This window comes from Oncorhynchus masou, chromosome 27 (genome assembly GCF_036934945.1).
Source record: "Oncorhynchus masou masou isolate Uvic2021 chromosome 27, UVic_Omas_1.1, whole genome shotgun sequence".
Classification (NCBI taxonomy): domain Eukaryota; kingdom Metazoa; phylum Chordata; class Actinopteri; order Salmoniformes; family Salmonidae; genus Oncorhynchus; species Oncorhynchus masou.
In genome coordinates this window covers 5,707,606-5,720,105 of record NC_088238.1, presented here as the reverse complement: position 1 = coordinate 5,720,105, position 12,500 = coordinate 5,707,606, and the positions used below count along the sequence as shown (strand labels likewise).

General features: G+C 48.8%; 1 protein-coding gene across 1 annotated transcript in view; it reads left to right on the top strand.

The window, feature by feature from the left end:
- Window positions 1-12,500, top strand: part of LOC135515580 (leucine-rich repeat and transmembrane domain-containing protein 2-like) — a 241,374-nt gene that overhangs the window by 3,837 nt on the left and 225,037 nt on the right. The window contains exon 2 of the mRNA XM_064939204.1: window positions 11,057-11,244. Coding sequence (XP_064795276.1) covers window positions 11,160-11,244 — 85 coding nt within the window. The 5' untranslated portion in view covers window positions 11,057-11,159. The remainder of the gene's footprint in view (window positions 1-11,056; window positions 11,245-12,500) is intronic.

Below are 12,500 nucleotides of genomic sequence, written 5' to 3'. Positions count from 1 at the left end.
TTACACTTCGCCAGCCATTTTATAGCTCCCTGGTTAAAGGGTTACAATCGGAGATCTACGTCAAGGCCTGTTTAAAATGGAAGGGGGAGAGAAGCAGAGGGAAGAGGTGAGCGTTCACGGAGCACTGGAACACTCTCTGAGGAGGTTGAGGTCAGTACAGAAAACAGGGAAACCGTAGAGGCAGTTAGACTTCCTTGTGGACCCCAGGAAGAGGAGCTGCTGCTTCTGCTAATGGGGATCCTAATGAATAAATAAACAAAAAACAGACAGACACGCTGGTGGACAAACAGGCAGTCAGACAAACCGGCTGGTAGACAAACAGGCAGTCAGACAAACCGGCTGGTAGACAAACAGGCAGTCAGACAAACAGGCTGGTAGACAAACAGGCAGTCAGACAAACAGGCAGTCAGACAAACAGGCTGGTAGACAAACAGGCAGTCAGACAAACAGGCAGTCAGACAAACAGGCAGTCAGACAAACAGGCTGGTAGACAAACAGGCAATCAGACAAACAAGCTGGTAGACAAACAGGCAGTCAGACAAACAGGCAGTCAGACAAACAGGCTGGTAGACAAACAGGCAGTCAGACAAACAGGCTGGTAGACAAACAGGCAGTCAGACAAACAGGCAGTCAGACAAACAGGCTGGTAGACAAACAGGCAGTCAGACAAACAGGCAGTCAGACAAACAGGCACTCAGACAAACAGGCAGTCAGACAAACAGGCAGTCAGACAAACAGGCAGTCAGACAAACAGGCAGTCAGACAAACAGGCTGGTAGACAGGCAAAAAGACAGGAGTGTATTACACACAGACCTGTCTAGAATAACAGACAGGCTTGACCTTATCATCACAGACCTGTCTAGAATAACAGAGTCTGGACCTTATCATCACAGACCTGTCTAGAATAACAGAGTCTGGACCTTATCATCACAGACATGTCTAGAACAACAGACAGTCTGGACCTTATCATCACAGACCTGTCTAGAACTACAGACAGTCTGGACCTTATCATCACAGACCTGTCTAGAACAACAGACAGGCTTGACCTTATCATCACAGACCTGTCTAGAACTACAGACAGGCTTGACCTTATCATCACAGACATGTCTAGAACAACAGACAGTCTGGACCTTATCATCACAGACCTGTCTAGAACAACAGACAGTCTGGACCTTATCATCACAGACCTGTCTAGAACAACAGACAGTCTGGACCTTATCATCACAGACATGTCTAGAACAACAGACAGTCTGGACCTTATCATCACAGACCTGTCTAGAACAACAGACAGTCTGGACCTTATCACCACAGACCTGTCTAGAATAACAGAGTCTGGACCTTATCACCACAGACCTGTCTAGAATAACAGACAGTCTGGACCTTATCACCACAGACCTGTCTAGAACTACAGACAGGCTTGACCTTATCACCACAGACCTGTCTAGAATAACAGAGTCTGGACCTTATCACCACAGACCTGTCTAGAATAACAGACAGTCTGGACCTTATCACCACAGACCTGTCTAGAATAACAGACAGTCTGGACCTTATCACCACAGACCTGTCTAGAACTACAGACAGGCTTGACCTTATCACCACAGACCTGTCTAGAATAACAGACAGTCTGGACCTTATCACCACAGACCTGTCTAGAACTACAGACAGGCTTGACCTTATCACCACAGACCTGTCTAGAATAACAGAGTCTGGACCTTATCACCACAGACCTGTCTAGAACTACAGACAGGCTGGACCTTATCATCACAGACCTGTCTAGAACAACAGACAGTCTGGACCTTATCATCACAGACCTGTCTAGAACAACAGACAGGCTTGACCTTATCACCACAGACCTGTCTAGAACAACAGACAGGCTTGACCTTATCATCACAGACCTGTCTAGAACAACAGACAGGCTTGACCTTATCACCACAGACCTGTCTAGAACAACAGACAGTCTGGACCTTATCATCACAGACCTGTCTAGAACAACAGACAGTCTGGACCTTATCATCACAGACCTGTCTAGAACAACAGACAGTCTGGACCTTATCATCACAGACATGTCTAGAACAACAGACAGTCTGGACCTTATCATCACAGACATGTCTAGAACTACAGACAGTCTGGACCTTATCATCACAGACCTGTCTAGAACTACAGACAGTCTGGACCTTATCATCACAGACCTGTCTAGAACTACAGACAGTCTGGACCTTATCATCACAGACATGTCTAGAACAACAGACAGTCTGGACCTTATCATCACAGACATGTCTAGAACAACAGACAGTCTGGACCTTATCACCACAGACCTGTCTAGAATAACAGACAGTCTGGACCTTATCATCACAGACCTGTCTAGAATAACAGACAGTCTGGACCTTATCACCACAGACATGTCTAGAACAACAGACAGTCTGGACCTTATCACCACAGACCTGTCTAGAACTACAGACAGTCTGGACCTTATCATCACAGACCTGTCTAGAACAACAGACAGTCTGGACCTTATCATCACAGACCTGTCTAGAACAACAGACAGTCTGGACCTTATCACCACAGACCTGTCTAGAACTACAGACAGTCTGGACCTTATCATCACAGACCTGTCTAGAATAACAGACAGTCTGGACCTTATCATCACAGACCTGTCTAGAACAACAGACAGTCTGGACCTTATCATCACAGACCTGTCTAGAACTACAGAGTCTGGACCTTATCACCACAGACCTGTCTAGAACAACAGACAGTCTGGAACTTATCATCACAGACCTGTCTAGAACTACAGAGTCTGGACCTTATCACCACAGACCTGTCTAGAACAACAGACAGTCTGGACCTTATCACCACAGACCTGTCTAGAACAACAGATAGTCTGGACCTTATCACCACAGACCTGTCTAGAACAACAGACAGTCATCACAGGATGAGGGTCTTCTACTATTGATTTAATGTATTGTTATTCTCATTAACATTGTTGTTGTAGTTGGTGTTCATGGTAATCCCATTTCAGCTACTATTATTACTACTGATGTCTTATTGATGCTGGTACCACCATTGTTGTCATATGTAGACCAACACAATGGAAGTCGTTCAACTGGCCGTGTCAATAAAGTCTACTTAATTACTGTAAGAGAAGGTGGAGGAAGAACTAGAGAGAGGAGAGATGTGTTGGATAATGTTGCTGTCTGCTTGTGGCCTGGTGTTCAGGGTGGAGAGGTAGTAACATCTCTGCTTGTGGTCTGGTGTTCAGGGTGGAGAGGTAGTAACATCTCTGCTTGTGGTCTGGTGTTCAGGGTGGAGAGGTAGTAACATCTCTGCTTGTGGTCTGGTGTTCAGGGTGGAGAGGTAGTAACATCTCTGCTTGTGGTCTGGTGTTCAGGGTGGAGAGGTAGTAACATCTCTGCTTGTGGTCTGGTGTTCAGGGTGGAGAGGTAGTAACATCTCTGCTTGTGGTCTGGTGTTCAGGGTGGAGAGGTAGTAACATCTCTGCTTGTGGTCTGGTGTTCAGGGTGGACAGACAGTAACATCTCTGCTTGTGGCCTGGTGTTCAGGGTGGAGAGACAGTAACATCTCTGCTTGTGGTCTGGTGTTCAGGGTGGAGAGACAGTAACATCTCTGCTTGTGGTCTGGTGTTCAGGGTGGACAGACAGTAACATCTCTGCTTGTGGTCTGGTGTTCAGGGTGGAGAGGTAGTAACATCTCTGCTTGTGGTCTGGTGTTCAGGGTGGACAGACAGTAACATCTCTGCTTGTGGTCTGGTGTTCAGGGTGGAGAGGTAGTAACATCTCTGCTTGTGGTCTGGTGTTCAGGGTGGACAGACAGTAACATCTCTGCTTGTGGTCTGGTGTTCAGGGTGGAGAGGTAGTAACATCTCTGCTTGTGGTCTGGTGTTCAGGGTGGAGAGGTAGTAACATCTCTGCTTGTGGTCTGGTGTTCAGGGTGGAGAGGTAGTAACATCTCTGCTTGGGGCCTGGTGTTCAGGGTGGACAGACAGTAACATCTCTGCTTGTGGCCTGGTGTTCAGGGTGGAGAGGTAGTAACATCTCTGCTTGTGGTCTGGTGTTCAGGGTGGACAGACAGTAACATCTCTGCTTGTGGTCTGGTGTTCAGGGTGGAGAGGTAGTAACATCTCTGCTTGTGGTCTGGTGTTCAGGGTGGAGAGACAGTAACATCTCTGCTTGTGGTCTGGTGTTCAGGGTGGACAGACAGTAACATCTCTGCTTGTGGCCTGGTGTTCAGGGTGGACAGACAGTAACATCTCTGCTTGTGGTCTGGTGTTCAGGGTGGAGAGGTAGTAACATCTCTGCTTGTGGTCTGGTGTTCAGGGTGGAGAGGTAGTAACATCTCTGCTTGGGGCCTGGTGTTCAGGGTGGACAGACAGTAACATCTCTGCTTGTGGCCTGGTGTTCAGGGTGGAGAGGTAGTAACATCTCTGCTTGTGGCCTGGTGTTCAGGGTGGAGAGGTAGTAACATCTCTGCTTGGGGCCTGGTGTTCAGGGTGGAGAGGTAGTAACATCTCTGCTTGTGGCCTGGTGTTCAGGGTGGACAGACAGTAACATCTCTGCTTGTGGTCTGGTGTTCAGGGTGGAGAGGTAGTAACATCTCTGCTTGTGGCCTGGTGTTCAGGGTGGACAGACAGTAACATCTCTGCTTGTGGCCTGGTGTTCAGGGTGGACAGACAGTAACATATCTAATGATGGCACTAACCCCTCCAGAGGGACACCGCAGGTTAAGGAGCCAATCTGGATGTTTTCTCCAACCCTCCCAAGAGAGCTATTAGCACTAAGTCTCTCCCTCTCGCCAGAGGAGAGCTAGACAGTAACCTAACCATGGTTGTAGTAAATGACTCTAAGACAGTAAGGATCGTCCACGAGCGTTACAACACGCCACTTCAGACATTTCAGCGCTGGCAGTCTGTCTGTAAATGTAGCCCAGAATATTCCACCTAGTCCTCTGGCCTACCCTCTCTCATCTCTGTCACTGGGGTCATGGGTCAGAGGTCAGGGGTATTTATATTTGGAGGTTTTCGAGTAGCTTCAGAGAAATGGGAAGCGTAGGTGAACTCTTTGACTGTGGTGACACTGTCATCGGAAGGCAGTTGTCAAGGTTCAGGGGTCAACAGGAAGGAGTATTTACAGACTGAATTTGAAGGAAAGGTACCTGTCCTATAATGGTGAAGGGTTTCCTCTTTCTGCTGTTGACTTATGTGCTCTCCGTCTCCCGTCACCTGACTGTAGGGTCAAGGGTCAATAGGAGTATTTATAGTTGAAGGTAAAGGTCAACAGGTCGTACCACTGTGCCTGTCCTAAAATGGCTTCTCAGAGTCGGTTTGGAGAACCTAATTCTGGATGCTCGTGTTATCAAATCAAATCAAAGTGTATTTGTCACGTGCTCCGAATACAACAGGTGTAGACCTTATAAAGTTTAATCCTTACCTAACCAACAGTGCTATTTTTAAGGAAAAAATAGGTATTAGGTAAACAATAGATAAAGAAAGAAATACAATTAAATAAAAAAACAACAGTAAAATGACAGTGAAAATATCAGTAGTGAGGCTCTATACAGGGTATTATGGTACAGAGTCAGTGTGGAGGATATATACAGGGTATTACGGTACAGAGTCAGTGTGTAGGATATATACAGGGTATTACGGTACAGAGTCAGTGTGGAGGATATATACAGGGTATTACGGTACAGAGTCAGTGTGGAGGATATATACAGGGTACTATGGTACAGAGTCAGTGTGTGGAGGATATATACAGGGTATTACGGTACAGAGTCAGTGTGGAGGCTATATACAGGGTATTACGGTACAGAGTCAGTGTGGAGGCTATATACAGGGGGTTACGGTACAGAGTCAATGTGGAGGCTATATACAGGTGGTACCGGTACTGAGTCAGTGTGGAGGCTATATACAGGGGGTACCGGTACAGAGTCAATGTGGAGGCTATATACAGGGGTTACCGGTACAGAGTCAATGTGGAGGCTATATACAGGGGGTACTGGTACAGAGTCAATGTGGAGGCTATATACAGGGGGTACCGGTACAGAGTCAATGTGGAGGCTATATACAGGGGTTACCAGTACAGAGTCAATGTTGAGGCTATATACAGGGGGTACCGGTACAGAGTCAATGTGGAGGCTATATACAGGGGGTACCAGTACAGAGTCAATGTGGAGGCTATATACAGGGGGTACCGGTACTGAGTCAGTGTGGAGGCTATATACAGGGGGTACCAGTACAGAGTCAATGTGGAGGCTATATACAGGGTATTACGGTACAGAGTCAGTGTGGAGGCTATATACAGGGGGTTACGGTACAGAGTCAATGTTGAGGCTATATACAGGGGGTACCGGTACTGAGTCAGTGTGGAGGCTATATACAGGGGGTACCAGTACAGAGTCAATGTGGAGGCTATATACAGGGGGTACCTGTACAGTGTCAATGTGGAGGCTATATACAGGGGGTACCTGTACAGTGTCAATGTGGAGGCTATATACAGGGGGTACCGGTACAGAGTCAATGTGCAGGGGCACCGGTTGTTCGGGCTAATTTTCCTCTGTTAAAGTACTAAGAGAGAGAGTGGAGAGGTTCAGCTGTGTTCATCAGACCGCTCACATCAGCACAGCTTCTATCCAGACCCCCTGTGTTCTCCAACACACACTGTCAGCCAATCAGCATCCAGAGCTGGCCCCTCCAACACACACTGTCAGCCTATCAGCATCGATGAAGGAGGATCAGTCTTCTTTAAGACTGCAGTAGGATGGATGAGTAGTGAAATTTAATATGGTTTATCAAGACTGCAGTAGGATGGAAAAGCAGTGATATTTAATAAAGGTTTCAAGTTGACATAATCAGACAGTCAGAAAGTCAGTGGGGTGTGTGTTGGGGGCTCAGTGTGTCAGAGAGCTCCCACTCTCTCCCCAGAAACACAGACCTGTGTTCCTTCCTATTCCACCAAGGTAGAAGCCCCACAGTGCTTACCTCTCTGTCTGTCTGAACAACAGGGTAGCCTGACTAGCCAGACCCCCCTCCTCTCTCCTATCCCACCAAGGTAGAATCCCCACAGTGCGTACCTCTGTCTGTCTGAACAACAGGGTAGCCTGACTAGCCAGACCCCCCTCCTCTCTCCTATCCCACCAAGGTAGAATCCCCACAGTGCGTACCTCTGTCTGTCTGAACAACAGGGTAGCCTGACTAGCCAGACCCCCTCCTCTCTCCTATCCCACCAAGGTAGAATCCCCACAGTGCGTACCTCTGTCTGTCTGAACAACAGGGTAGCCTGACTAGCCAGACCCCCTCCTCTCTCCTATCCCACCAAGGTAGAATCCCCACAGTGCGTACCTCTGTCTGTCTGAACAACAGGGTAGCCTGACTAGCCAGACCCCCTCCTCTCTCCTATCCCACCAAGGTAGAATCCCCACAGTGCTTACCTCTGTCTGTCTGAACAACAGAGTAGCCTGACTAGCCAGACCCCCTCCTCTCTCCTATCCCACCAAGGTAGAATCCCCACAGTGCGTACCTCTGTCTGTCTGAACAACAGGGTAGCCTGACTAGCCAGACCCCCCTCCACTCTCCTATCCCACCAAGGTAGAAGCCCCACAGTGCGTACCTCTGTCTGTCTGAACAACAGGGTAGCCTGACTAGCCAGACCCCCCTCCTCTCTCCTATCCCACCAAGGTAGAATCCCCACAGTGCGTACCTCTGTCTGTCTGAACAACAGGGTAGCCTGACTAGCCAGACCCCCCTCCTCTCTCCTTCCCTCTCTAAGTAATCTAATATCTATAAATATACGTTGCATTCACAATGGCGTCTGTTCTTCACTGGCTGCCATTTTGTTGTGGCAACAGGTCACAAATTCACTAACTATAAGCATCAGCTGTCAGAGCAGCTTACCGATCACTGCATCTGTACACAGCCCATCTGTACACAGCCCATCTGTACACAGCCCATCTGTACACAGCCCATCTGTAAACAGCCCATCTGTAAACAGCCCATCTGTAAACAGCCCATCTGTAAACAGCCCATCTGTAAACAGCCCATCTGTACACAGCCCATCTGTACACAGCCCATCTGTACACAGCCCATCTGTACACAGCCCATCTGTACACAGCCCATCTGTAAACAGCCCATCTGTAAACAGCCCATCTGTAAACAGCCCATCTGTACACAGCCCATCTGTAAACAGCCCATCTGTACACAGCCCATCTGTACACAGCCCATCTGTACACAGCCCATCTGTAAACAGCCCATCTGTACACAGCCCATCTGTAAACAGCCCATCTGTAAACAGCCCACCCAACTACCTCATCCCCATATTGTTATTTATTTTTGCACCCCAGTATCTCTACTTGCACATCTATCACTCCAGTGTTGACGCTAAATTGTAATTATTTCACCACTAAGGCCTATTTATTGCCTTACCTCCCTAATCTTATTACATCTGCACACACTGTATATAGACTTTTCTATTGTGTTATTGACTGTACGTTTGTTTATCCTACGTGTAACTCTGTGTTGTTGTTTTTGTCGCACTGCTTTGCTTTATCTTGGCCAGGTGGCAGTTGTAAATAGTTGTATATGAGAATTTGCTCTCAACTGGCCGACCTGGTTAAATAAAGCTGAAATAAAAAAACTAATGTTGCTGCTGTTTTGTCTCACTGTGGTATTTCACCCAATCACTCACTCTCTCACCTTCCTTCTTTCTCTCTACTCTCTCACCTTCCTTCTTTCTCTCTCCTCTCTCACCTTCCTTCTTTCTCTCTCCTCTCTCACCTTCCTCCTTTCTCTCTCCTCTCTCACCTTCCTTCTTTCTCTCTCCTCTCTCACCTTCCTTCTTTCTCTCTCCTCTCTCACCTTCCTTCTTTCTCTCTCCTCTCTCACCTTCCTTCTTTCTCTCTCCTCTCTCACCTTCCTTCTTTCTCTCTCCTCTCTCACCTTCCTCTTTCTCTCTCCTCTCTCACCTTCCTCCTTTCTCTCTCCTCTCTCACCTTCCTCCTTTCTCTCTCCTCTCTCACCTTCCTCCTTTCTCTCTCCTCTCTCACCTTCCTTCTTTCTCTCTCCTCTCTCACCTTCCTTCTTTCTCTCTCCTCTCTCACCTTCCTCCTTTCTCTCTCCTCTCTCACCTTCCTTCTTTCTCTTTCCTCTCTCACCTTCCTTCTTTCTTTCCTCTCTCACCTTCCTTCTTTCTCTCTCCTCTCTCACCACCTTCCTCTTCACCTTCCTTCTTTCTCTCTCCTCTCTCACCTTCCTTCTTTCTCTCTCCTCACCTTCCTTCTTTCTCTCTCCTCTCTCAAATTCCTTCTTTCTCTCTCCTCTCTCACCTTCCTTCTTTCTCTCTCCTCTCTCACCTTCCTTCTTTCTCTCTCCTCTCTCACCTTCCTTCTTTCTCTCTCCTCTCTCACCTTCCTTCTTTCTCTTTCCTCTCTCACCTTCCTTCTTTCTCTCTCCTCTCTCACCTTCCTTCTTTCTCTCTCCTCTCTCACCTTCCTTCTTTCTCTCTCCTCTCTCACCTTCCTTCTTTCTCTCTCCTCTCTCACCTTCCTTCTTTCTCTCTCCTCTCTCACCTTCCTTCTTTCTCTCTCCTCTCTCACCTTCCTTCTTTCTCTCTCCTCTCTCACCTTCCTTCTTTCTCTCTCCTCTCTCACCTTCCTTCTTTCTCTCTCCTCTCTCACCTTCCTTCTTTCTCTCTCCTCTCTCACCTTCCTTCTTTCTCTCTCCTCTCACCTTCCTTCTTTCTCTCTTACCTTCCTTCTTTCTCTCTCCTCTCTCACCTTCCTTCTTTCTCTCTCCTCCCTCACCTTCCTTCTTTCTCTCTCCTTCCTTCTTTCTCTCTCCTCTCTTGCCTTCCTTCCCTCTTTCCACATCCATTTCTTCTGCCTTGTTCTCTTCAGTCGTCTCTTCCTCCTTTCTCTCCATGCCTCTCCACCTCCTCTCTGACAGAGCTGGCAGGGGCCAGTCCCCTTGGAGGGGGAGCGTGTTTGTGGAAACTGCCAAGACCCACACTACTATCATTAATGTAGTAAGATGACCTCAGGGATATTTCTGATCAACTGAGACACACTTCCTTCTGGCTCCGCTCTGCCTTCATCACTAGAGTGGTGACTGGCCCATCTCTGTCTTCATAACTAGAGTGGTGACTGGCCCCGCTCTGCCTTCATCACTAGAGTGGTGACTGGCCCCGCTCTGCCTTCATCACTAGAGTGGTGACTGGCCCCGCTCTGCCTTCATCACTAGAGTGGTGACTGGCCCCGCTCGGCGTTCATCACTAGAGTGGTGACTGGCTCCGCTCGGCCTTCATCACTAGAGTGGTGACTGGCCCCTCCCTGCCTTCATCACTAGAGTGGTGACTGGCCCCGCTCGGCCTTCATCACTATAGTGGTGACTGGCCCCTCTCTGCCTTCATCACTAGAGTGGTGACTGGCCCCGCTCTGCCTTCATCACTAGAGTGGTGACTGGCCCCGCTCGGCCTTCATCACTAGAGTGGTGACTGGCTCCGCTCGGCCTTCATCACTAGAGTGGTGACTGGCCCCTCCCTGCCTTCATCACTAGAGTGGTGACTGGCCCCGCTCGGCCTTCATCACTAGAGTGGTGACTGGCCCCTCTCTGCCTTCATCACTAGAGTGGTGACTGGCCCCGCTCGGCCTTCATCAATAGAGTGGTGACTGGCCCCGCTCGGCCTTCATCAATAGAGTGGTGACTGGCCCCGCTCGGCCTTCATCACTAGAGTGGTGACTGGCCCCTCTATGTCTTCATCACTAGAGTGGTGACTGGCCCCTCTATGTCTTCATCACTAGAGTGGTGACTGGCCCCGCTCGGCCTTCATCAATAGAGTGGGGGTTGAGTATCTCTCTGTTCCAGTGATGTTACCATTCTAATAGTAAATCTCTGTAACTCTCCCATAGTTCTTCATTTCTCATCATCCAGGCTTTTATAATATTCAAACACTCTCTCTCTCTCTCTCTCCCCCCTCCCTCCCTCCCTCCCTCCCTCTCTCTCTCCCTCTCTCTCTCCCTCTCTCTCTCCCTCCCTCCCTCCCTCCCTCCCTAGGGCGGAGTATCTCTTCCTTGCCCCCTTCCCCAGGAGGAGGCTGGCATCGGGGCGTCCTGATGCCAGGGCTCGTCTAGAGAGGCTGGACGCGGGACGCTCCGACATGCCCCACCCCCTTCACTCTGCCGGGCCCCCTGATTGGCGGAGCCAGGGGAGGACCTCGCACACAACCACACCAACCAGACCTGGTGAGTCGATCATAGAGACATGGGGAACACTAATAGGAATAGACGAGACGAGTAGAACCCAGAGCTTGAGAGATGAGGAGATTATATTAAATTATTTTCAAGTAAATGGCAAAGCGCAAGTTACGACACACACACACACACACACACACACACACACACACACACACACACACACACACACACACACACACACACACACACACACACACACACACACACACACACACACACACACAAGCTAAAAGAGTGAGAAGAAATGCTGAGGGATATCTAGAACAAGTCCAACACTGAAGGGAGCAGCAGTAATACTAACAAGCCTGAACAGGAGGAATGTGTGTGTGTGTGTGTGTGTGTGTGTGCGTGTATATGTGTGTGTGTGTGTGTGTGTGTTTGCCCAGCTGCTCCTACTGTTAGAGTGCCATGCATTGTATTGCCTCAGCAGGCACACACACTCTGAGGGCACTCTGCACGTTGTCCACACGTGGCTACTGCACTTACCCAGAGGGCTCTGGTATAAAGTAGTGCACTATACAGGGAATAGGGCTCTGATCTATAGTAGTACACTATATAGGGAATAGGGTGCATTTGGGACACTTCCTAAGCTATGTCGTAGAAATTTAGATGGATAAAAACAGAATTGGGACTTGTTTTTCATTGAATCAATATAACAGGTCCTAGATGGCCTGTAGCTGTGTGATGCCTTCACCACTGTCTCCTCTAGACCAGACTGCTGCATTTACCTTCATCACTGTCTCCTCTAGACCAGACTGCTGCTGCCTTTACCTTCATCACTGTCTCCTCTAGACCAGACTGCTGCCTTTACCTTCACCACTGTCTCCTCTAGACCAGACTGCTGCTGCCTTTACCTTCATCACTGTCTCCTCTAGACCAGACTGCTGCTGCCTTTACCTTCATCACTGTCTCCTCTAGACCAGACTGCTGCTGCCTTTACCTTCACCACTGTCTCCTCTAGACCAGACTGCTGCTGTCTTCACCACTGTCTCCTCTAGACCAGACTGCTGCTGTCTTCACCACTGTCTCCTCTAGACCAGACTGCTGCTGTCTTTACCACTGTCTCCTCTAGACCAGACTGCTGCTGTCTTCACCACTGTCTCCTCTAGACCAGACTGCTGCTGTCTTCACCACTGTCTCCTCTAGACCAGACTGCTGCTACCTTCACCACTGTCTCCTCTAGACCAGACTGCTGCTGTCTTCACCACTGTCTCCTCTAGACCAGACTGCTGCTGTCTTCACCA